This window comes from Muntiacus reevesi, chromosome 11 (genome assembly GCF_963930625.1).
Source record: "Muntiacus reevesi chromosome 11, mMunRee1.1, whole genome shotgun sequence".
Taxonomy (NCBI): domain Eukaryota; kingdom Metazoa; phylum Chordata; class Mammalia; order Artiodactyla; family Cervidae; genus Muntiacus; species Muntiacus reevesi.
Window position 1 is genome coordinate 68395469 of NC_089259.1, and position 27515 is coordinate 68422983.

General features: G+C 42.8%; 1 protein-coding gene across 1 annotated transcript in view; it reads right to left on the reverse strand.

The window, feature by feature from the left end:
• LOC136144516 (ATP-binding cassette sub-family C member 4-like) overlaps positions 1 to 25653 on the reverse strand; it is a 74948-nt gene extending 49295 nt beyond the window's left edge. Inside the window, exons 1-4 of the mRNA XM_065902423.1 lie at positions 25580 to 25653; positions 20605 to 20715; positions 19947 to 20067; positions 1005 to 1229 (exon numbers count right to left, since the gene is read on the reverse strand). Coding sequence (XP_065758495.1) covers positions 1005 to 1229; positions 19947 to 20067; positions 20605 to 20715; positions 25580 to 25653 — 531 coding nt within the window. The remainder of the gene's footprint in view (positions 1 to 1004; positions 1230 to 19946; positions 20068 to 20604; positions 20716 to 25579) is intronic.
• Positions 25654 to 27515: the final 1862 nt, after the last annotated feature.

The window sequence follows — 27515 nt, forward strand, 5'->3', positions numbered from 1 at the left end:
CTCTTTGAAAATTTCAAGGATATAATACAGTCAAGTAAGGATTTTTTAAAAACAGTCTAAGGCAAAGACATATCCAGGATCAAGTTTATACTGAGCCCTTCAGCTCTTGACACTGATATATCTGTGGCAATACCTTTGTTAAGATACCTGAAAGCCTTACTCTTTTTACACTAGTTTAGATAAGGGTAAACTATGGAATAATTTCATGGCATTGCTCAATACAAAATCACTAAGCACATTAAATCAGTTTTTATTAAAACTGCTAAAATGCATACTAGAAATAAAAGGAAATATTATCTTAAAATAACTTAAATGAAGAGCAACAAATTCTCTCTAGAATTAATAAAGCAATGTAAAATTTCAAGTTTCATCTCAAATATCCTATTTTCTTTAATACCATTGACAAAAATTATCTATAAAATATAAGGAGTGAGTCTATATTTAGCATGAATTCTCTTTATATTTTTCTCTAGCAAAGATAATTATATTGAATATAATTAGATGGGTCTATTAAAATTAGAATCATTCCCTTTATCAAATACATTCTCTGCTCTTAGATATAGTTTTATAGATCCAATCTCTGAAGTTCACTTTTAAATACAAATTTGACGTAACTGAAGGTATTAATGAACGACAACAAAAATTTCCATAAACAGCACTATGGAATTTAGGCATGAAGACACTGAAAATCAACTTGATACTTTTAATACTTATTCTTGAATATTAATTTAATATTTTACAGTACAAATTTAGTGGTTACTGTGTGACAGCCTATGGCTAAAAGTTGTCAAGGACAGCCCACACTTGATCTCAAAAGAAAACTATTCATTATTTATTGGTCAAGTTTGCTTCAACAACAACAAACTTGGCTTGATGCAAAAGCAAGCTTCTCTAGGAAGGTGTAAACGATCCCAGTTACAAAGTTTGCAATTTACAGAGAACTTTCCCCAAATGTTCCTGATCCCTCAAGGGAGGTACATACTGTGGTACCGAGTGACACTCACCTTGCGGTAGATCATGTGGCACACGGCTACTCTCAGCCTCATCCCCACACGCTGAATGTGATAGAAGTACAAGTGGTGCAGAACGGCCCACACGAGCACGCAGGCGCTCAGCCCTGCTGCGTAGCCGTAGGCTTCATGCAAAGCAGCAGATTTGGCAGGATTATAGTTTTCAACATAACTAATCATTTTCCCCAAAAATATGGGTTGAGCTACTCTGGTGCCTTCCTAAAAGAAGAGAAAAAAGTCTAAATTAGAAATGTCAGTTTTTCTTTAAATAAGATTTACTTTTATCATTAGCATGTCCACAATACATTTTGACAAAATGCTACATTTGTGACTAATTTAAAAGAAACATATGCAGATCTATTATCTCCTATAAGACAAGTAGGCAACAGTTTTAACCTGAAGGCAAAATTTTCCATTCAAACATAGTAAAGCCTTAGTACATTGTACTTAGCACACTGTGGATGTTCAATAAATATCACTAACAGGCTCAATACCAACTGAGCCTTAAGATGAATAAGGAAAAAGTAGGCAGAAGAAGAGGAAGAAATCTGCTTTCATAGGAACAAGCCTGCTGGCAGCCTGCCCCTGTCCCCTGTACTCTCAATGCCCCAGTCCAATAGAAAGTCAATGTGGTCACATATGGGAGACATGTTTTTTTCACCTTTTTCATGAATCTTTATGAACTGAGACAATGGCACAAACACATCCACTCTTTTCTGCCCCAAACTCTACACGTAGATCCAGGGAATGGAAACCAACTTTGGCTGGAGTATCACAAAGAAACCAGGCTTGGCAGCTTTATAGGCACTCAGCTCCTGGGAGCACTGCCTCACTATGTCTCTACCCTCTAGAAGTTATAATGTTCTTTGGAGTAAAAAATTAAACATGGTGGAGGCCAAGCTAAAAAATCATGTCTTCTGTAGTTCTTGATCCACCATCCACTGAAGTTGGTGGTTTGGAAGAAATATTCCCAATCATCTCTTCCCCAAGGCTAAACCAATTTGATTCAGGGTGCACGGAGGCTTCCACCCTGAGTAAGACTTAGGGAAAGCCAGTTTCTTTCCCAAAGAAAAAGGCAAAGAAATAGCAACACTTACCCACCCTGCCAAACAGCCGCTCCACCCCACAACCTACTTCCTCTCTCTGGTCACTCCTTGAATGTCCCCTTCTCCCCAGGTCCCCTTCCTTCACCATTAAGGAAAATCACTCAACAAATCCAAGTCACCAAAACTAAACACCTTGAGCCGCAATATCATTTCCTCCACAGACTTCTCAAAAGACAAATTCCAAAAGTTTGGAAGTCTTTCAGGAACAGGGCTTTTCCTTTTTTGGCAATCTCTCCTTACTAACACAGACAGGGTAAGCTTGCCTTACCTGACAGGTTTGCTTTGATAGCTCCCTTCTGTCTGTCTGAAGCTGAGGAACACACACACAAGAGGAGGGAAGGAGAATCCATAACACCAAGCACCCAAAAAAAAAAAAAAAAAAAAAAAAAAACCAAGCATTTTCTCTCAGCCAACCAGTGCTTGGTCAGGATATTTATCAAAATATGTCCCCATGTCTCATATGGGGGTCTCACTAAGCCTTAACATTCCTGTCTTGTTCTACACAAATGGCCACATGCACACACACATGTTAACAGGCTACACCAGCTGCCCCTCCCTCCATGAAGTCAAGGAGATTTTCATCTACTATAGAGGATAAAGGGGATGCTATTTAGTTGAAGAAGTGTGAGTAAGATGATCAGACCTGAGTAAAATGATCAGTTTTGTATCCTGTCATCCATCCCAAGAGGCATAGAGAGCCCTTGGAAGAGTCCCTCACACAGTGGACTGTCAAACACACTGTTTATAATTTCCTGAGATGGAAATGTGGAGGCCACACAGAGAAACAAGAACATCAAACTGTACACACGGGCAGTCCCTGCCCAGGTGTTGCCAAGGGCAGTCCGGTGCTACAGCCACAAACCACCAGAAGCCCAGCAGTAATACCTGACATTCCAAATTTTCCTGAAACTTATGATTCTATTTGGCAAACACTGTTGCCTATTACTCAGGTGTCCATTTGAGCCTAACATCCTTGTAATTACAGGAGAAATGAGAGTAATAGCACTCACCAAAGAGAATATGGATAAATTCAATAAATCCAGCAAAAAGGAATGTAAATAAAGGCAGGTCATTACTGCCTAAGCATATCTGGAGTTTTTCGTTGAGAAATAATATTTAATAACCTAGTTGAGAGACTTCCTTGGTGGTCCTTTAGTTAGACTCCACAATCCCAGTGTAGGGAAACTTGGTTCAATCCCTGGTCAGGGAAGTAGATCCCACATGCAGCAACTAAGACCCAGCACAGCCAAATAAATCAATATTAAAAAAAAAAAACCAAAAAACAAAAAGCAGTTGAAGAAATAGCCTCATTAACGTATAATGCCACTTCAAGGCTCATATTTTCCACTCATCTGTGCATTCTTTTTATTCTTGATAAAGATTATTATTTAATTGGGATATAAAATTTTCTTTCAAAAAGATAGCAAAGGATTTCAAACATGAACTGTTACTGGTGCAATTTTGGGGGAGAGTCATTTATTATTTTGGGACTTCCTCCAATGGCTCAATAGTAAGGAATCCATCTCAATGCAGGAGTCACAGGAAATGCAGGTTTGATCCCTGAGTTGAGAAGATCCTCTGGAGGGGGACAAGGCAACCCACTCCAGGATTCTTGCCAGGATAATCCCATGGACAGAGAAGGCTGGTGGGCTACAGGCCATGGGGTCACAAAGAGTTGGACACAACTGAGTGACTGAGCAAACATGCACAACTTTGCCTCCAGCAAGGAGCAGTCATGGCAATTCAGAGAATTGATGAAAAGTATAATGTACAAGGAATTTCCATTCTGGCATAAGTTGCAGCTATGGAAAATAGAAAGTTGATATTACGCTCCATACGAAAAATAGCAGCAAGTAAAAACCAATTTTCCAGTAATTTCACTCAAAAAAAAAAAAAAAAAAAAAAAAGAAGAAGGCAAAAAAATGAATAGCACAAGATTGTGAAAACAAAACCCCAAGCACATATAGAGAGTAAGAAGACATATATTAAATATGATTCTTCAAAGCTTCCAGAACACACAGGGCAGAAGTGACTGAGGCCATCAAAGGTAGACTAAGTAAATCCATCCCCTCCACACACAAGGAAAGGTTAGAGATGGAGAGTCGTTTAACAGAACAGCTGGCAGCAGCATTTGTAATCTGTGAGTGTTTCCATTTCCGACATTTGGTAAAACTGCCTGAGACAAACCAGGCAAAAGTTTGTCCAGCTACCAGAAGATTAGCTCCTGCATATGCTCAATGCTCTAGTCCAAGTATTAACTCCAAATGAAACAGTGGTGTGAATCCCAAGGAAAGACTGAATTTCAGAAGACTCTGCTTGCCTTGGAGAGTCTCAGAGAGGCAAGGAGTGGCTCTGACTCACCCTGGGGACACAGAAACTGGTGGCAGCCATTCCTGGGAGCTGCCCCTACCACATGTACACTGGTGTGGGCAGACACCACCAAGGAATTCTCTCATCTGTACATTTCCAATTCACATAAACTAAAAAGAAATTAAAAAAAGAAATAAAATAACTGAGAAAATATGCATTATCAATCATAAAGCTAACCTAATTAAAACTTTCTTGATAGGCAGGAACAAGGTCAAACACTGTCCCTTAAACCTTTCCTCTCAGACATCAATCTATGACCACATGTATATTCTTTCCACAAACCAACTCAGAATATAGTTATTCTTTCACAAGAATTATTCACAACTCTTGAAATCATAAAGGATATTTAAAAGAGCTGAATTTAATACCACAACATCCATTATTCAGAATTATCTGACAGCCTGAGTCTCTGAGGCAGACTTTTTATTTAGGCCACACCCTGTGGCATGCAGAATCTTAGTTTCCAGTCCAGGGATCAAAAACCCTCACATCTGCATTGGGGGAATGGAGTCTTAACCACCAGACTGCCAGGGAAGCTCATCATGGTAGCCATTTCTTGATAGAGTCCTTGGTATTCAGCCTCCTAAAAGCACCTGATATTGGGTCCCACCTTTTGCTTATTAGGATAACTTCTTGCAGGGTTCAGTTAGAAACTAGAACTTCTGCAGTGGATAGAATTCCTCCTCCAAGTTAAGGTACTTGAAACATTTCTCACCCAATTTCCCCATATCTCATTCATGGAAATAAAAACAAAAATAGAAGTAAGCCAACAAAGAAGAACACTTGAGTGAAACATACAAGCAGAAAAGAGTGAGCTTGTAGGAAAAAATTGAACAGGCAGTTAATCTTTAGAACTGGGGGAGTTCTAAAGAATAGTTGAGAAAAATCCAGAGATAAGGAGAAAAAGCAGTGAATCTGGGAAATCATAACCACCAGCATTCTAGATATCCTAGCCTTCACTCATCTTTTACACAGTGGTTTTCATCCTGACTGCACCTTAGCATCACCTGGTTGGGGATAAGGGCACTCTGATGCCTGAGGTCCAGCCTCCAGAAACTGGTTTAGGTTCAACTGATTAGGGTGGAGCCTGAAGATTCCTCTCCCTGGAAAATTCTGGATGCCAAAACTAACTGCATGTAAGCATCTGCTAGCTTTCACTCTTGCACTGTCTTGTCATTTGAGCCTGGATTGGCTACAGACCTGCTATGAAGGAGTTATAATGAGCACGAAGAGTTTTAACAAGATTCCCATGACACATTTCATGCTTCCAGAAAAATTCTTATAAACCCGCGTCCAGTGATTACAGTATTCAAATTGAAAATTTTCATTCTGCACAGTAGGAAAACTAAAATTTCAGATAAAACTATATTTAAGGGAGAGGAGCTAAGATGGCGGAGGAATAGGATGAGGAGACCACTTTCTCCCCTACAAATTCATTGAAAGAACATTTGAACATTGAAAAAACTTCACAGAACAACTTCTGACCACTAGCAGAAGACATCAGGCACCCAGAAAAGCAGTCCATCATCTTCGAAAGGAGGTAGGACAAAACATAAAAGATAAAAAGAGAGACAAAAGAGCTAGGGAGGGAGACCCATCCCGGGAAGGGAGTCGTAATAGAGAAAGTTTCGAAACACCAGGAAATCCTCTCACTGGCGGGCCTGGGGGAAGTTTTCAAATCTCGGAGGGCAACAAAACTGGGAGGAAAAATAACTAAAACCCACAGATTACATGCCTCAAAGCAACTCCCAGCAGAAAAGTACCCCAGACGCCCACATCCGCCACCAGCAAGTGGGGGAGGAATGGAGGCGGGCGGCATTGCTTAGGGTAAGGACCGGCCCTGAGGGCAACTGGAGGGAGCTAATGTGAGATAGCAAGTTAAACTGTGGGATAGTAAGAGAGAGAGAGAGAAAATTAACCTGCCCAAACACACTGCCAGCCGTCCACAGAACAAAGGAACTGAGCAATTCCAGAGAAGAGCTAGCCGGAGGCAGACCAGCCCATCCCCAGCCAGAGGCAGGAGGCAGGGGGGAGGGGAAAGGGGCAACCTCGGCCCCAGAGACAGCACCCCCTACCAAACTGCAAACAGGCCTCCAGTTTCTAACCAAAGACTTTCTGAGATTCTGGATGGTCAACATCCACCAGGAGGGTCGCAGCTAGAGGCCAGCTCCCCAGAAGAGACACAAGGCGCATGCACCCAACTGACTCGCGTGGAAACTGAGGCTGGAACCGCGGAGGGGCTAAGGCGCACTGCACCCTGGAGAGTGCACCTGTCAAGCTCCTGGCTGCCTGAGCTGCTCGGGCAGGGAAGGCACAAAATGTAGGCCCAACTGAGTCCGCACTTTTGTGGAATACCCAAAAACTGGAACCACACGCAACACAGGGCCCGCTCCATATAGAGCAGCCGGGAGCCTGAGCAGTGTAGATGGGAAAAGCACACACCCCTGAGCGGGGGTAAACCCAGTGTGGCCAGAACACTGTGAATGCTCCCCACACACGCCAGTGATATTTGTCTGCGGCGCCCCTCCCTCCCTGCAGCATGACTGGACAAGAAAACCTAAACAAGAGACCACCTCCACCCGCCTGTGTCAGGGCAGAAATTAGACACAGAAGAGACTGGCAAACAGAAGCCAAATAAACAAAGGGAACTACTTCAGAAGTGACCAGTGAAACAGATTAAAATCCGTGTAGGTAACACTGACTACACGAGAAGGGGCCTATAGATATCGAGAAGTGTAAGCTGGAACGAAGAGCTATCTGAAACTGAACTGAACCCACACTGACCGCAACAGCTCCAGAGAAATTCCTAGATGTATTTTTATTTTTTTTTTATTAAAAAAATGTTTTTTCTTCTTTTCTTTTTTCTCTTTTATTTTCCTTTAAAATTCCCTATTACTCCTCCATTACTCCTTAACTTTCATTTTCATTTTCATATATATTTTACTATTTTATTTAATTAGGAAAAAAATTTTTTTTTCTTTCTTGTTTTATTTTTTTCTTTCATTTTCTTTTAAGGTCCTCTATTACTCCTTCATCTTCATTTTCATTTCACTATAACCTTGGAGAGAAAAAAAAGGAGAAGCCTTATTTTTAAACCAAACTTCATATATATTTCTAAAATTTTTTGTGTTTTTGTTTTTAACATTGTATTTTTAAGAGTATAACTCTACTCTGGATTTTTAATCTTTGTTTATCAGTATTTGATATCAATTTTGGGCATTTAAGAATCCAATATTCAGTACCCATTTTTACTCAGGAGTGTGTTGATTATTCTCTCCCAATCTTGACTCTCTGTTTTCTACCTCAGAACACCTCTATTTCCTCCCTCCCCCTTCTCTTCACAATTCAATTCTGTGAATCTCTGTGGGTGTCTAGGCTATGGAGAACACTTTGGGAACAGAGAACTGTGTAGATCTCTCTCTTCTTGAGTCCCCCCTTTTCCTCCTGCTCATCTCTATCTCCCTCCTCCCTCTCCTCTTCTCCATGTAATTCTGTGAACCTCTCTGGGTGTCCCTCACAGTGGAGAATCTTTTCACCATTAACCTAGAAGTTTTATTCTCAGTGCTGTATAGTTGAAGAAGTCTTGAGACTACTGGAATAATAAGACTGAAATCCAGAGGCAGGAGACTTAAGCCCAAAACCTGAGAACACCAGAAAACTCCTGACTACAGGGAACATTAAGTAATAAGAGACCATCCAAAAGCCTCCATACCTACACTGAAACCAACCACCACCCAAGAGCCAATAAGTTCCAGAGCAAGACATACCATGCAAATTCTCCAGCAACACAGGAACATAGCCCTGAGCATCAACACACAGTCTGCCCAAAGTCACACCTAACACATAGACCCAACTCAAAACTCATTCCTGGACACTCCATTGCACTCCAGAGAGAAGAAATCCAGTTTCACGCACAAGAACACCGATGCAAGCTTCCCTAACCAGGAAATCTTGAACCCCAGGGTTAGTAGAAGGAAAGAAATCTTAAAAATGAGGGCAGAAATAAATGCAAAAGAGACTAAAGAGAGCATAGCAAAAATCAACAAAGCTAAAAGCTGTTTTTTTGAAAAAATAAACAAAATTGACAAATCGTTAGCAAGACCCAATAAGAAATAAAGGGAGAAGAACCAAAGCAACAAAATTAGACATGAAAATGGAGAGATCACAACAGACAACACGGAAATACAAAGGATCATAACAGACTACTACCAGCAGCTCTATGCCAATAAAATGGACAATTTGGAAGAAATGGACAAATTCTTAGAAAAGTGTAACTTTCCAAAAGTGAACCAGAAAGAAATAGAAGATCTTAACAGACCCATCACAAACAAGGAAATCGAAACTGTAACCAGAAATCTTCCAGCAAACAAAAGCCCAGGACCAGATGGCTTCACAGCTGAATTCTACCAAAAATTTAGAGAAGAGCTAACACCTATCTTACTCAAACTCTTCCAGAAAATTGCAGAAGAAGGTAAGCTTCCAAACTCATTCTATGAGGCCACCATCACCCTAATTCCAAAACCAGACAAAGATGCCACAAAAAAAGAAAACTACAGGCCAATATCATTGATGAAATATAGATGCAAAAATCCTTAACAAAATTCTAGAAAACAGAATCCAACATCATATTAAAAAAATCATATCATGACCAAGTGGGCTTTATCCCAGGGATGCAAGGATTCTTTAATATCCACAAATCAATCAGTGTAATACACCACATTAACAAATTGAAAGATAAAAACCATATGATTATCTCAATAGATGCAGAAAAAACCTTTGAGAAAATTCAACATCCATTTATGATTAAAACTCTCCAGAAAGCAGGAATAGAAGGAACATACCTCAACATAATTAAAGCTATGCATGACAAACCCACAGAAAGCATTACCCTCAATGGTGAAAAATTAAAAGCATTTCCCCTAATCAGAAACAAGACAAGGGTGCCCATCTCACCACTACCATTCAACAGAGTTTTGGAAGTTTTGGCCACAGCAATCAGAGCAGAAAAAGAAGTAAAAGGAATCCAGATAGGAAAAGAAGAAGTGAAACTTTTGCTGTTTGCAGATGACATGATCCTCTACATAAAAAACCCTAAAGACTCTACCAGAAAATTACTAGAGCTAATCAATGACTATAATAAAGCTGCAGGATATAAAATTAACACACAGAAATCCCTTGCATTCCTATACACTAACAATGAGAAAACAGAAAGAGAAATTAAGGAAACAATACCATTCACCATTGCAACAAAAAGAATAAAATACTTAGGAATGTATCTACCTAAAGAAACAAAAGATCTATACATAGAAAACTATAAAACACTGATGAAAGAAATCAAAGAGGACACAAATGGAGAAATATACCGTGTTCATGGATTGGAAGAAGCAATATTGTCAAAATGACTATACTACCCAAAGCAATCTATACATTCAATGCAATCCCTATCAAGCTACCAACAGTATTTTTCACAGAACTAGAACAAATAATTTCACAATTTGTATGGAAATACAAAAAACCTCGAATAGCCAAAGTAATCTTGAGAAAGAAGAATGGAACTGGAGGAATCAACCTGCCTGACTTCAGACTCTACTACAAAGCAACAGTCATCAAGACAGTATGGTACTTGCACAAAGACAGAAATATAGATCAATGGAACAAAATAGAAAGTCCAGAGATAAATCCATGGACCTATGGACACCTTATCTTCAACAAAGGAGGCAAGAATATACAATGGAAAAAAGACAACCTCTTTAACAAGTGGTGCTGGGAAAACTGGTCAACCACTTGTAAAAGAATGAAACTAGAACACTTTCTAACACCATACACAAAAATAAACTCAAAATGGATTAAAGATCTAAATGTAAGACCAGAAACTATAAAACTCCTAGAGGAGAACATAGGCAAAACACTCTCTGACATAAACCACAGCAGGATCCTTTATGACCCACCTCCCAGAATATTGGAAATAAAAGCAAAAATAAACAAATGGGACCTAATGAAACTTAAAAACTTTTGCACAACAAAGGAAACTATACGCAAGGTGAAAAGACAGCCCTCAGATTGGGAGAAAATAATAGCAAGTGAAGAAACAGACAAAGGATTAATCTCAAAAATATACAAGCAACTCCTGAAGCTCAATTCCAGAAAAATAAATGACCCAATCAAAAAATGGGCCCAAGAACTAAACAGACATTCCTCCAAAGAAGACATACAGATGGCTAACAAACACATGAAAAGATGCTCAACATCACTCATTATCAGAGAAATGCAAATCAAAACCACAATGAGGTACCATTACATGCCAGTCAGGATGGCTGCTATCCAAAAGTCTACAAGCAATAAATGCTGGAGAGGGTGTGGAGAAAAGGGAACCCTCTTACACTGTTGGTGGGAATGCAAACTAGTACAGCCGCTATGGAGAACAGTGTGGAGATTTCTTAAAAAAACTGGAAATAGAACTGCCATATGACCCAACAATCCCACTGCTGGGCATATACACCAAGGAAACCAGATCTGAAAGAGACACGTGCACTCCAATGTTCATCGCAGCACTGTTTATAATAGCCAGGACATGGAAGTAACCTAGATACCCATCAGCAGATGAATGGATAAGGAAGCTGTGGTATATTTACACCATGGAATATTACTCAGCCATTAAAAAGAATTCATTTGAGTCATTTGAGATGGATGAAACTGGAGCCCATTATACTGAGTTAAGTAAGCCAGAAAGATAAAGACCAATACAGTATACTAACATATATATATATGGAATTTAGAAGGATGGTAACGATAACCCTATATGCAAAACAGTAAAAGAGACACAGATGTACAGAGCAAACTTTTGGACTCTGTGGGAGAACGCGAGGGTGGGATGTTTCAAGAGAACAGCATCGAAACATGTATATTATCTAGGGTGAAACAGATCATCAGCCCAGGTTGGATGCACGAGACAAGTGCTCAGCCTGGTGCAAGGGGAAGACCCAGAGGGATCGGGTGGAGAGGGAGGTGGGAGGGAGGATCGGGATGGGGAATACATATAAATCCATGGCTGATTCATGTCAATGTATGACAAAAACCACTACAATATTGTAATTAGCCTCCAACTAATAAAAATAAATGGAAAAAAAATCCAATGGAAAAATAAATAAATAAATAAATGAGAGAACTGAAAAAAAAAGTCTGACACTGTTAAAAAAAAAACTATATTTAAAAAACATTAATAAAAATATTAGTCAAAATTAGCCTGGAAAGTTATCTTTAAAAGGAAAAGAAGAATTAGAATAGAGCTAACAAGGATATCAGCCTTCTTTAAAAGTAGCCTTGTCTTGATTTTGGAACCATGAAAACATTATACAGAATTATAATTATAAAAGAAGTAATTTTTAAAAAAGCAATTCCTAAAATTTCAGAGTAAATTTAAATAAAAGTACCTAAATATCTACCCATCCTGTTGGTTCAAAGAGCCATACAAAAAGAACTATCAAAAGTGGTTTTAAACAAAACAATTTGAAAACACATTCTCTGCATGATACACCCACGTGAAGACAGTATGAACTGCTAAAAGATAAATCTTATTATGTTTTCAGAAGTCACATTATAAGGTAAAACAAATGAACAATTATGTTGATATCATTGAGAATGGGGCTTAGACATGGGACAAAGAGAATAGATGATGGGAGAAAAGAGATACAGATGTAAGCACAATAAGATGAAGTAAAAAACTAGTGTCCTGCATTTGATTTGGACTGGAAACACCCATATAAACATATTTGTTTACCTTAAAAATGTATTCTAACTTGGTCTAATTGAAAAAAGCCAAGGAACAATAAACAAGAGCCATAAGCCCCTTTAGCATCCAGACTATAGTCTTTAAATACCATTTCACACTAAAAGAAGACAGGGCTGCTTGGAGAAATGGATGATTCCAGGGCTAAGCAAATCTGTACAAAATGTACTAGAAACATCCTGTCCCACCAGAAACCAAAAAACAAAACAAACAAAAAAAGACATTAAAAAAAAAAAACTAGCCAAGACTTGTAGAGTATGTGCAAAAAACTTAGGACCCAACATGAATAGACCCCCACTGCCCAAAGATGGCCAAAGGTTGACACAAGCATAACAAATAAAATGGACTGAAGCAGATCAGAAATGCTTAAATCCATAACCTCAAACTGACATTCACAAAACCAAACCAAACAAACAACCATGAAAACTCACTAGCCCCTCTCTTCACTAGAGGAGGGTCAATTCCCCATTTTGAAAACAGGTTTTAAAAACTGAAAAAAATATTTTCCTCTACTCTCCCTATAAAAACTATAGCTCAGCATTAACAAAGAGCTTAGAACATCCCCACTTTGCAATCCTTAATAAATTAATGGACCTTGAGCAAGGATCATGAATAGCTCCAACATCACACACACACACACACACACACACACACACACACACACACACACACACACATCACACAAGATGTGATGTAGCTTATAAGGGAGATATACAATCCTACCTCTTACATAGAAAAAAGGGGTGAAGAAAATTCAAATAAGCTACATTAAACTTCTAGACCTAAACACCAACCTACGGTGCCAGAGGAACATGTTAATTGACACAGGTGGAGATGTGATCAGCCAAATCCAGGCTGTGGGAATCTCTACAGGATAAACAGCCTAGAGGCATGGGGTGGAGGGGAACAGAAAAGCAATCTGTATAACCTGTGTCAGCCAAAAGTACCTTATTTAACACTCCTTCCAACAGAAGAGGGGAAAAAGACAACTGTGAGCACTGGCTAGATACCAATGATATTAAAGTTAATATTTATGCATAAAAACAATAAAGTGAAAGTGAAGTTGCTCAGCCATGTCCAACTCTTTCAACCCCATGGACTGTAGCCTACCATGTTCCTCCCTCCATGGGATTTTCCAGGCAAGAATACTGGAGTGGGTTGCCATTTCCTTCTCCAGGAGATCTTCCCAACCCAGGGAATGAACCTGGGTCTCACGCATTGTAGGCAGACGCTTTACTGTCTGAGATACCAGGGAAGTCTATAAAAATAATGTTTATGCTAAACATGTTTAGTGGGGGGAGGTTCCACATCTTTTAAAGATACATACTAAAATATTTATAGATAAAAACGATATGATGTCTTGGAACTGCTTTAAAATAATCTTGGGAAGTGAGGGTAAGTTTCAGATGAATCAAGACTGCTCATTATGGCAATTATTGAAGCTGACTTAGGGTGACATAGACATAGGGGCTTATTTCCCTTTACCCTTCTGAGTTCTTAGCTGAGGATCCCTATAATAAATGACAGAATAACAAGAGAAAATCAAACAGAAGTTTATTAACATGAATATTTCTGACACGCATGCAAAATATCAAGAAGAGCTGAGTAACTCCCTGAGATGCCCAAGCCACCACCTCAAATGCATCTCCAGCTAAAGACAGAAGGAAAGGTGATGGGGCACCTATGAGAGGTTAACAGGAAAAGCAGCTTAGACTACAACAGGGTTGGGTGTGTTATGCAGATTTCATCCTTCTTGAAGACTGTCCTTCAACAGGATTCTGCTGTGATTTAGAGCCATCCTTCTTTTACTGGTACAGAGAGGGAGACACCTTTACAAATGGAGATTTCCTTTATCAGTGTAAATGTCCCTCAGGAGAATAACTTCTAATCTGTCTTCAGAGTTTCTCCTGTGTCTATTTCTGAAAAACACAAGCAACTCACAACAGTCTTTCTGCCAAAGAGCCCTTTCATTCTATTCTATTTTTGTATTTTTGAAGTGTTCTTAAAAACCTACAGGAAATTAAAAAGAAAAAAAAAGAAAACACTACAGAAAGCAGTAGACAGAGGGGCCAGAGCTGTTGCTAGAAAAACAACTCCTCTTGGCTCTGAGCCTCTGTGGATGCTGTGGGAGGAGAGAATAGAACACAGAGAACACAGGTCTAGGAGTCAGAACATTGAGCTCCAGAAATCAGGTCAGCCACCTGTAAGTCACATGACCCTAAGCCCATCTTGTGTCCTCCTGGGCCTCCGGGTCTTTATCTGTGAAAATACCCGTCTTGCCTCCCTCGGAGGAATCCTGGGACAACTAAACGAGCTACAACAGCTCATAGTGCTCTGAAACCACCATAAAAACAAGGGTTTTTCATCACTTTTATTATGAGAAGCCCTGGTTTGAGACTTACTCTATTCTTAATGACAGAGACTGGATTCACAAAGGCTTGGAAAACTCACTGCTCCTCACAGGCAACCCCAGTGGAACAAGAACTCTTGAGAAAAGTCATGTGTAAAGCCAAATTTTCTAGACTGTAGACGTTTCACTCCTACACAGATTGCTAAAGTTTTTAACCATTATGAATGCAATCTTTCAAAGAGAGTCTCCAACTTCCCTGATTACATAAAGAAAATGGATTGAGGAGGGCACAGGAAACAAGTGAAATAGGTGAGGGAACTTAAGAGGTACAAATTCCAAATTATAAAATAAGTAAAAGGGGATTGGAGGCAAAAAATAAATATATAAAATTTTAAAAAATAAATAAATCATGGAATTATAATATACAACATAGGAAATATATTCAATAATATTGGAATAATTTTGCTTGGTGACAGTTGGTAACTAAAGTTATCATATACTGTATAAAATATTAAATCATTAATGATGTATACCAGAAACTAATATAACATTGTAAGCCAACCATACTTCAATTTAAAAAATTCATTTTATTTTACATTAAAAACTTACATATGCTTAGAAAAAGAAAAGAAGATGGGTATAAAACCCTCATTTATAACTCAAGGTCATCACTGTGGGTATTACTAACGCCTAATGGCTAATGCTATGCTCTCAAGAACCAGCAGGGCCCACACAGCAGGTCTGCTCTGCAGGTCCCTATCTGCTTGGCTCAGTGCCCCCTCCTCCTCTCCCCTGCTGTGTGGTCCTCAGTGGTTGCTCTGAGCCCACAGTATCTCTGCCACCAGCAGCCACTCAGCCTCTTGGGTAGAGCAAAGTGAGGGACACATGGAAGAAAGCGTTGGGAAATAAAGGCAAAGCCCACTCAGCTCCTGGGGAACCAGGCCTGAGTCCTGGCACAAAGCCCACTGTGTTACACAGAGGATCCTGTTTACGTCCTGCCCATCAGCTGAGCTCCAAGGTAAAGATTTACATACACGTGGGTTTCCCACGGCCTCCACCTGGACCAGAGACCACCAGCAAAAGTGGCCTCAGACCAAGTCCAAGTGACCGGACAAAGCTGGGCCACTTCTTAGGGTCCTGGGAAGAGGACATAACTCCCGGCCACACCTCCCCTCTCAGGGGAAGGGACTGGGTGAACCCACTCTGGCTCTCTGAGGTCACCCCACTCACACACCAGCAATGGTGACCTCACCTCTCAGAGAGAAGCGCTGATGACCTGGGGAGGTGGTCTCTGTGATTCAAGCCCAGGCAGAGGTTTTAGGCTCCTCCTCTCCACCCTGAGGGCCCTGAGCAGGCAGAGATCTGTCCTCCCCATCCGCAGTACCCGTGGAGGTGCACACAGGGGCCAGGTATGCTGGGAACTCTCCAGCTGTTCTGTTCTAATTAGAGGTGACCAGCAAGTGCTCCATAGCCTGGTACTTGTTTCTCTGAGAGGTAGAGGTACACCTCAGTTCTCACAGGACGGTCCATGGAATTCTCCAGGCCAGAATATTAGAGTGGGTAGCCTTTCCCGTGTCCAGGGGATCTTCCCAACCCCAGGATGGAACCCATGTCTCCCTCATTGCAGGCAGATTCCTTACCAGCTGAGCTATCAGGGAAGCCCTTCTCCTAGGACCCAGGTTTTCATATCTCAAAGCCTCACTCTGGACTGGTGTCACCCTGCTTTTTCCCACTGGTGCCACCAGGAGTACCTGTGACACCCCGCTTGTGCTGTGGGTGGTAAGAGCACACTGCTTGGGATCATGGAGGATGCACAGGGCGCTCTGTGCACCTGAGGGATTAAAAGAGGGCTGGAGATCAAAAGGAAACATGTTTATGTTTTAGAAAATCCTGGGCTGAGTTTAGATCTTCCACCATCTAAAATATAAAGAACAACAAGCAATAAAGATTGATCCCAACACGGGAATTGCTTCAGAAAATCAATTATTTAACTAGTACTGCTAGTAATACTACTACACAGATGAGCCCCTACATTTACATCCTCTACTCCCCACTTCTCCTTCATGACCACCCAGCGACCAAACTCCTGAAAGGGCCCAGGGCTCTACCAGTTGCACCTTATGCAGCCCCAGGCCTGGCCTTCTTGGATCAGCGGCAGGAAGCATTACTGGGGCTGGACAACTTTGAAATCAACACTCCCAGCACCACAGTGGGGAGGATTCCGTCTCAGGAAGAACCTCAGATCCTGCAACCTCTCCCTCTATGTCTGCTTCTCCCATGAGCTGCCACAGCCAAGACCCAGGACTCAGAATGGGATCTATCCAAGGCTTAGTGACCCCACTCAGGGGGCTAACAGCCCAGGACAGCAAGAAAAACCAGTAGCTCAGTTCAAAGCCACATGGGCTATGTTTTGAACCCACCTGACTTTAAGACTCTTTAGCATCTGGTACCAAAGAGAAACCAGAGAACCAGGGACAGCAGAGAAAGACCTGCTCCAGGATATGATCAAACATTAAACCTGGAGACCACTCATCCAACCAGGCACCTGGCATGAGTCACAGGCACACACCAAAGCCCCAGGGTTTCCTGATAATCAGAATTCATGAGGGCTCTGCTGTGTGAGGTCAGGAAATCCTGCACAAACAGGCCACACCAGCTTGCCACCTGTGTATTTCATACAGAGACTTACTGTGACTACGTAGAAATACCATCACTGGGACAGCTGCACACGGGACAAAGAAGGGCTGGGACAGCCTGACAGGCTCCTGCTCCCTCTCCCACCCCATATCCTTCACAAGGCACTGCAGTGGTCAGTGCCCTCTCTAAGGTGGCACTCTGCCCCACATATCTGTCCACCCTCTGGAAAAATGGCCAATCCTCTTCTGACATCAGTGAGAACTCCATCCCCCAAGACCACCCAGTCCCCTGGGAGCTGACAGACTCTCCGTATCTCCAGTTGTGTGGGGCGGACTTCACCTACCCAGCTGCCCACTGCCCGCAGTGCCCTTCAGTACAGCACAGCCTTTAAACAAGAGCCATGCCACCCACCTGTAAACTACCTGGCCCACCCACCTCACCCCAACACAATGAACTGACAACACCTCACACTTTCTCCACCTAAAACACCCCTTTCACAGCAACTGCATCTTCCATCCCTCCTGCTCTCACACACTCACAGCCCGCCCGTGTCCCTAAGGCAGCACTAAGGGACCACGGAGAGCACGAGCCACCCAGGGGGGTCTGCAGCAGGCCTCCAGCAGGCTCAGCCAGAACAGGGGGCTGATGGTACTGCGTCCCCAGGTGGACTGTCCTCTGGGGGGTCTTCACCCAGGATCTTCAGGGTCATAGAGGTCACTACCTCGCAGCTTTCTGCCTCTGGTTTGCCCTGCATGTTCCCTCCTCCACCCTCTGCCAATGCCAGGATACCAGGATCCCCCTTCAACCAGGAATCCATCCCCACAACCAGGGAAAGAAAGCAGCATGAGGGTGAAAAGAATTCACAGTGAAGCTGGAGCTCCTCCCCACGGGGGCTTTGGCTCACAGTGCCAGCCCATGGGGAAGAGGTCAGCCTGAGGAAAGGTGTGTTCTTAGGAGTTCTGGGTGGCTACAGTCCAGATGCAGGGCCCTGGGTTCTGCTACCCTGGTGAAGGAGAGGTGATAGTTATCTTCTTAGAAAAGCATTTATAGATGTGACCTGGTGAAAGTAACAATTTTTACCTTATTAAACTATAAGAAAAGCCTCATAAAATGTACGTTATTCTGGACTGGGGTCCAAATACAGTTCAGTTTAGTTCACTCGCTCAGTCGTGTCTGACTATTTGTGACCCCATGAATTGCAGCACGATAGGCCTCCCTGTTAATCACCAACTCCTGGAGTTTACTCAAACTCATGTCCATCAAGTCGGTGATGCCATCCTGCCATCTCATCCTCTGTCATCCCCTTCTCCTCCTGCCCCCAATCCCTCCAAGTATCAGGGTCTTCTCCAATGAGTCAACTCTTCACATGAGGTGGCCAAAGTACTGGAGTTTCAGCTTCAGCATCAGTCCTTCCAATGAACACCCAGGACTGACCTCCTTTAAGATGGACTGGTTGGATCTCCTTGCAGTCCAAGGGACTCTCAAGAGTCTTCTCAACACCACAGTTTAAAAGCATCAATTCATCGGCACTCAGCTTTCTTCACAATCCAACTCTCACATCCATACATGACCACTGGAAAAATCATAGCCTTGACTAGACAGACCTTTGCTGGCAAAGTAACGTCTCTGCTTCTTAATATGCTACATAGGTTAGTCATAACTTTCCTTCCAAGGAGTAAGCATCTTTTAATTTCATGGCTGCAATCACCATCTGCAGTGATTTTGGAGCCCAAACAATAAAGTCTGACACTGTTTCCACTGTTTCCCCATCTATTTCCCGTGAAGTGATGGGGCCAGATGGCATGATCTTAGTTTTCTGAATGTTGAGCTTTAAGCCAACTTTTTCACTCTTGTCTTTCACTTTTATCAAGAGGCACTTTAGTTCCTCTTTACTTTCTGCCATAAGGGTGGTGTCATCTGCATATCTGAGGTTATTAATATTTCTCCCGGCAATCTTGATTCCAGCTTGTGCTTCTTCTAGCCCAGCATTTCTCATGATGTACTCTGCATATAAGTTAAATAAGCATGGTGACAATAGACAGCTTTGACATACTCCTTTTCCTATTTGGAAGCAGTCTGTTGTTCCATGTCCAGTTCTAACTGTTGCTTCCTGACCTGAATACAGGTTTCTAAAGAGGCAGGTCAGGTGGTCTGGTATTCCCATCTCTTTCAGAATTTTCCACAGTTTATTTTGACCCACACAGTCAAAGGCTTTGGCATAGTCAATAAAGCAGAAATACATGTTTTTCTTGAACTCTCTTGCTTTTTCAATGATCCAGTGGAAGTTGGCAATTTGATCTCTGGTTACTCTGCTTTTCTAAAACCCCAAATTACCTTCCTCTAAATGACAGGGCACATATTGCCTGAGGCTGCTGGAATCTTCTTTTGGTCAAAGATCAGCCATTGTTTATACTGAGCACCAGGAACTTACTAACATAATACAAAATGTCTTTTATTTCAAAGCCATCCTTCCACAACACTCTTTAATCGGTTAAAAGAAAAATAGTAACCCCTAGAGTCCAGTCCTTGCCATTCTAAAGATAAATACAACTTCTGAGCTCTATCATGTTTCCGTGAGGGTTCATCCTCAGATCTTAGACTACCGGCCTCTCTCCCCACCCATCCCGTCCACCTCAGTACTGAAATACATACACCAAAAAGCAATGCACAGTATGAAAATCTTTTACCTCAAGAAATGCAAACATTCCCCAAATTAAATAGGATTTCCAGTAACACTTTACGATTGCTTTCATTAAGCAAGGCTCCTCTGCGTCCTTCTGGGCTCTCTTAACTTCCTGATCCCAGTACCTGCGACGAGAAACAGAGCAGTGAAGAACAGCGTGTCCACCACAGGGAAACGGGGGAGAGCGGAGTGGGAGATGGGCCTTCACTACAGGGCTCTCTGTGGGGCCCCACAGATGCTGGCTGACTGCTCACAGGGCTCCTGAAAGATGAGCGGTGCAGACTCTGAAGCACCAGAGAAACAGGCCTTGAGTGAAAAGTCCCAGATTCTGGAAACAAGTTCCTGCCTAGATTTGCTGGATTCACAGGTAATGAGCAGTTCAGGAGGGCATACACCCTCCTCCAGGGACCCCACCTCTGGGGACAGAGCACAGCCTTCAGGGCCATGGCTGCTGGCTCCCTCCACGTTCACAGATGCACAGGGAACACAGCCTCCCCCAGCCTCCAAAGTGGGCTAAGCCCGGGGTCAGCCTGAGAGGGTGAGTGTGCAGTGTCAGGGGAGGAGGCTCAGAAGAACCCAGAGGAAGCAAAGCCTCCCCCAAACCTTCAGCCACACGTGGAAATTCTCACTCTTCCTCCCTTCTCCCCGCTGTCTGGGCTCACCCTTGCAGCTCTTCTCCAAGGCGCTGGGAGCGATCTTCCGGAAGGACCGAGTACATGTCATCTGGTTCTAATTTCCGTTTGTGGCCAATTTTAAACAAGGGGTTTAGCCACCTGTTAAACATTAATAGGAGAGTGACATATAAAATTACACATCTCTAATTAGAAACCTACATTCATGGACATTGTTAATAAAAGAAGTCTACATTTTAAATATATAAAGATACAGGGGGAATTTAGACTTGTGCTTAACACACATACATTCTAGGTATAGGAAAGTCATCCTGGCTTATATAGGGTATAACTTAAAAGCAGGCTGTTTGTGGCCTACTGAACATGCATTGTACATCTGCCTTAACTATTAAGGAGAAAATATATATAGAAATGAAAATAAAGTAACGGTGTTTCAGGCAAGCAGAATAGAGCTGAATGGCCATTGTGGGTAAGGCTGCAGATATGTTCCTATATTACTGAGGACTTAAATCTTCTGAACTGTATCAGATTCAAGGACACCTACATGGCGCTAGTGGTAAAGAACCTGTCCACTAATGCAGGAGATGTAAGAGATGCTGGTTCGATCCCTAGATTGGGAAGATCTCTTGGACAAGGAAATAGCAACCCACTCCAGTATTCATGCCTGGAAAATCCCACGGACAGGGGAGCCTGGTGGGCTATAGTCCATGGGGTTGTAAAGAGTCAGATATGACTAAAGTGTCTGAGCACCAGTCATATTCAAAGCAGTTTCGACCCTGAGGTCAAGATCTCTTTAGATCAGCTGTCAACACAGAGGAATTTTTACAGGCAATTATCTTATGGACACAACACCCTGAGTCTAACAGGCTCTGGACCCTGAACTCCTTACAGTCCTGTCAGACTCCCTTCAGCCAGAATGCTCATGTGAGCCTGTTTCTGACCCCAATCTTCTGAAGACAAACTCGAGATTAGTAATATCTTCCCAACTAAAAGGCACAGTTGATTCTTCTTATGGTCCTCCTTGGTATCACTCCCTGGCAGATTCATTTATTTTAAAAAGTAACATTCAAACATCCAAAAGGGCTGAAGTTCTACTGACTGCTGGATCTGTTACCATCACCCTAAGTCGGGGAATAAGTATGGCCCGCCAGACTTTCAGGGAACTCCATTAAGAGCTGAGAGCATCACCAAACTATGGTTTAATTCATCCATGCCCAGGCTTCTGCCCAAGGACACCAAGGTTGCCCACTGCCACCACACCCCTGCAAAGGCATATTTGTTAGTCAAATCTCTGTTTTCTGGGAGTTCAACCAACTGTTCACTATGAGCCTTCCACCTACAGGCATGGCCGACTCTAGATAGTTATCAAGCTTAATGGCTGTGGGAACAGGATCATACCAAACATGGAGCAGTCTGGCCATGCAGCAAGTACCCTGGATGGAAGGGCACCACCATGAGCCTAAATGTGACTTAAGAAAACCCAAAGACAGTATGTGCACCCCTGCAGGATGTATATTCCTCAAGGCCCCTATAGCAAGGGCCATCCACAATGGGCCATCAAGTGTCTCCAAGAAAACTCTACCAGGGGACACTGGGCTCTACGTGATTCACACTCAGATCAAGGTTACTTCAGATTTTAATTATACTTGCACAATCTGTGAATCAAAGGGGGTCATTCATCTAGTCAGGAGGGGAGCTGGACTTGTAATAGCAGTTGTCTCTCTTGTAAGATCCCTGATGAGCTTAGAATGAGAAACAATTTATAATCCCATAACCATTAAAAAAAAAAAATCAGAGACTGGCCTGGGTAAATGGAGAAACCAGTTCTAACCTTAGAATGACAAAATCTTACTGGACTCTCTAGCCCACATGACACTTGACCACTACAAAGCTCTTGATTACCTGCTGGCTGATCAAGGGGGAATCTGTGCCACAACCATTTCCTGTTGTTTCTATGTTAACAAGCGGTCTGATAGAAGAGAGTGCATCCCAACTGCCAGAGAAAGCCGCTTGCAGACAAAGACAAATATCATAGGTTTCACTTATACATGGAATTTTTTAAAAACAGTACAAATGAACTTACCTACCAAACAGAAATAGAGTTACAGATGTAGAAAATGAACTTAAGGTTACCGGGGGTAAGGGAAGAAGGGACAATTGGTATACTGGAATTGACATATATAAACTATTATATTCGTGTCTAACTCTTTGTGACGCCATGAACTGTTGCCCACTAAGCTCCTCTGTCCATGGGATTCTCCAGGCAAGACTATCGGAGTGGGTTGCCATCTCCTTCTCCAGGGGATCTTCCCAACCCAGGGATCTAACCCAGGTCTCCTGCATTGCAGCCAGATTCTTTATCATCTGAGCCACAAAGGAAGCATATATAAAATAGATAACTAATAAGAACCTACTGTAAAACAGAGGGAACTCTACTCAATACTCTGTAATAGCCTTTATCTTTTTTCTTTTTTAAAGAAAATTATCTTTTTAAAAAAGTGGATATATGTATAATTGATTTACTTTGCTATACTCCTGAAACTAACACAATATTGTAAATCAACTATACTCCAATAAAAAAAAATTTTTTTTAGAGAGGCCACTTGGTTTAATGCTTAGAACAAGAATGGCCTGACTGAACAAATCTGTGACAGTTTCAAAATAAGCACCCCCAGATTCCCTGAGCTTCTATGGCCATTCTTAGAACCCTTACAGTTACTTTCCTTCTCCTGCTCTTTGGTCCATAATCCCTCAATTGTCTCATTAGTTTTATCTCTTGGGGAACTGAGGTAATCAAGCTGCAGATGGTCTGAACCCAGGGCTATGAGAAACTGGGACTCTAGCCTGGTGACAATCAGATTCATTTTTGTTGAATCAGGAAAAATTCTGCCCCTCTAACCCAACATATGATAATGCCCACGCTCGGCAGGAAGCGGCTCAGAAGACCAACATTTCCCTTTCAGAGTCTATCAGGAAAGAGGAGCAGTAAAAAGGAAAGGCTGTTGCCCCAGAATTATATCCCTGCCCCTTTCTCAAATGGAAAACAGTTGCTCTTATCTGAGTTTCAGACTCAATCATAAAAGGAAAGAGAAAAATAAGAACTGATTAGAACTAGCCAGGACCCAAATGGCAGAAGATTTAACCTCCAATAGACATAGAGCATCATTATGCATTCACTGTAATATATTAGCATGCTTAATGAACCCACCAGGACCATTACAGTTGACAATGGCTATGACAAAAAAGTGAAGAGCTCATACAAGAACTAAAAAGGAGTGTTGTCTTAATTTCAGGTCCAAATCACACCCTATTCTTGCATAAGCCATGAATATTCCTCCCTCTGTTAATTTGATTTCCTTCCATTTACTTTAACCCTCATATATACATAGCATCTCAGCCCAAATTGGGCTGAAAGGTTGATTTGCAAACTAAGTCTCTGTTTTTCCATTCTTTGGTCACTGAGCAAAGCTTATGCTATACCAGTCTCACCATCAGTTTACTCATTGGTTGTGGGAATCTAAGTGGAGAAAGAACCTCCCCAGTCATGATAAGGGATCTCAGCCTGGGCTAGGATCCTGGCACAAGTCCAGGCAACCAATTCCATGGCAAGCACAGCAGTTACATACACAAGAAACATAGACTCCAGAACCAGACTGCCTGACTTGAGAGGATCCCACTCCACTGCTTACTAGCTGTGTGATAGTAGGCAACTTACTCAACCTCTATGCTTCAGTGTCTTCAGGTGTGAAATAAGAGGTTCCTTTCTCTCTAGCAGGAAAACTGGAAATGGGTGCCAACTAAAATAAAAGTCTCCACCTTCCATTTCTATGCACATACATTTTCAAAATCAACAAACAGAATGTGCTTTGAGAGTTTCTTGCCCTACCTGAAATTAAAGAGACATTTATCTATTTTGCTATTATTTATGGTAACCAGACACATATTCCTTCTTCTAGGACCCTCTCTCCTTAAGGGCGATCAAATAGCCAAGAGATGTAGCCACATACACTGACTATACCACCAAGAAAACAAGCATAGGAGCTGCCATCTCCCTGGAGATTCCCTAGGCTGTCCCATAAAAGAAGTATCAGAAATTGTGGGAAAGATGAGTGGGTTAGAGTTGAGAAACAAAAGATCTAGTAATCACCCAAGTGTGATTAAAGTCCAAAGGTTCAGGCCTGCCTTTCTGTAGTCCCAGCTATTAGATGAAGACTTCATTTAAGAGCTTCAGCTCTCTGCAGTGTTTTTCATCTGTGTTTCCTCGCAGTTCAGGGATCCTTCAGTGGTTTCAGGACCATAGGACTCCTGGGCAGGACCATCTACATCAAGACCATGTACTGCTTCTCTGAGCTAGGGATCTGGATAAGACCCCACAGATTTCAGGGACACCATTCCCAGGGTTTGGTCCTCAAAGGAGGAAGTGGAGATATTTGCAATAGGGAAAGGGGCTATGGTCAAATAGACACTCTGCTCCTGGCTGTGTGTCCCAGAAAAAAGCAAAAGTTGTTCCAGAAAGGTGTTCCCATTCATTTCATTAAAAACAATTGTGTTTTGTACACACATGAAATTGACCACAACTAGGTACTAGGACAAACAGTCAACCACACAGGGAGGGGAGCAGGGAGAGAAAGAAAGACATGGTCATAGACAGGGTGAGAGAGGGAGCCCAGGGCAGCTGGAACTCAGATGTTCACCTAAGGAACGTGGAAAATGTGGGGACATTATTAGAAGATGGCAAAGGTTCAGGGCACTGATTAGATAAAGCAAGTTTTTTCATAAGCTGTTTGGGGTGAACGATGCAGCTTATTTCAGAACTGACAGTGAATTGCTGAGCAGTTCTGAGGCAGCTGGATAAGGTGGACACCAGGTCCCTGGGTCCTCTTCCCAGCCCTACTGTCACTGGCCCCAGGCGCACACCCTCTCCTTGTCCCTTGGTCCCCAACAGAAGCCAGCAGTGTCAGGCATGTGCCCGCGGGGACTGTCACAGCTCAGACGGGGCGCTCACCAGACAAACAGGCGCGAGCAGCAGTTCGCCTTCTGCAGCGGGTTGGTCTTCACCTCCGGGGACACGGGCAGCATCTTGCCGGCCAAGGCGGACACAGACCAGGGTCGCGCTGCTCAGGAGGCGGTGGGGCTCCTGCTGCTCCTGGAGGCGCCGGTGGGGATGCTGGAGACTGACCGCCCTGCAGGTCCACTGGGCCGGAGAGCCTGAGAACACTTGCTTCTGAGAGTGCAGCGCCCTTTGTGCTCCAGGTCCCGCCTCCCAGGACTGAGCAGCCTCCAGGGTCCACCTTTGAGGCAACCGCTCTGTGCGGCTGCAGCCACAGACATACATGGATGCAGCGTGCCATGTGTGGGGCTGCAGGACCAAGAGACACTCAGGTAGACGCTTCCAGAAGCCCCACGCAGGTGGGAGTCAAAGCTACCAGCTCTTTGATAAAGGCAGGCAGGCAGGCTGACTGCGGGGCACAACCAGCACAGCTCCCTGGAGCGCCCGTGGCTGCAAACTCTGCGGAAGTTCCTGCTCTTCCAGGCACTCACCCAGAAGGTGGAGAAAGGAGACTCAGACCCTGCCTATCTCTGCTGCTCAGAGGCTTCCCAGGAGCTGGAGAGGAAACCTGGAGAAAGCTGCCAAAAGGAGATAACAGCCCACCCTCTGGGCACGCTGCCCTCCTCAGACCAAATGAGGGCGCTGTGGGAAGGTCTCCAACTGAAATGGAGCAGGACCCCTGAGGGACCTTCCTGGGATAGACCCTACCCCCACCACATGCCCTCTGCCTGTCTCTTGTTTGTAGAAAAGCTTCAGTCTCCCAGCCCTCCTCTGAGTCACAAAAGTCTGGCTCAAGGATGACTGGAAGAATGTGAAGATGTAATAACAAAAAAAACTTCATCAATAGATTAGCCATATAGCAGTCACAGAGTCTTTATAACAGGGTCTGGTGCACATTCCTGAGTTGTTTTGCAGATGCTAAAAAGTTCACCAGGTGGAAGAAGTTAACTCTATGATGACCATGATAAACTGGAACCTAAGGATTTATGATGATAACCCCTATTTCATTACCCTGCTCCTCCACATCAATCTGAATAGTGCATGAGCTAATCAAGTACTCTGGACTCTCTCCCTCAACTTGCCTTTAAAAACCCTCCCCTGAAATCCACTGGGGAGTTCCAGCTTTCTGAGCATGAACATTCTGTACTCCTTGCTTGACCCTTGCAATGAACCTTTCTCTGCTCAGAACTCCAACTTTTCAGTTTGTTTCACCTCAGTGTACATTGGGCACAAGACCTTGGTTTGGCCAACACAAACCAGGCACCAAACGCTTGACGATGGTCCACAACAGGGTTTAGCACAAATCATGGTTATAGAGCTGCAAGATTTAGAGAAATGTGACAGATTAGAAAACTTCAAATGATTTCAAAAGCTGAATTCATGCTGTCATTAGAGATCTCCTGTCATTAGAGATCTCCACAACATGTGAGATGTCTTGCATCTCACAGATTACATTGTGGGGGGACTCTTGTGAGATTTCTGCTGCCCTCTTACAAGGGGAATTTGGGACAGAGATTGCCTTATGATTTCTTTCATCATGAGCTCAGCTCAATAAAGCTGGAGGAGAAATCTATTTTAAAGAAATCCTTAATGTATTCAAACATTTTTTATAACTCAAACATGTAACAGTGGCATATGTTATAGAACACAGGTTATGTGCATTTGTGGGGAACTTACTTCACTTTTCACTCAATGACCTGCTGGGGTCCTTGCCCCAGCAGGATCCAGGGGTACCCTCAGGATGAACGGCGTCAGCGAGAGAGAGGCACAGTGAGACAAAGCTCAGGGGCTAAGTCTGAAGTTTATTTTTGCACTGCCCCTTTATGCCCTTAACAACATCTTTTGGGGGGGAAGTGCATATTGCTTACACACAGGTCATCTCAAAATATTA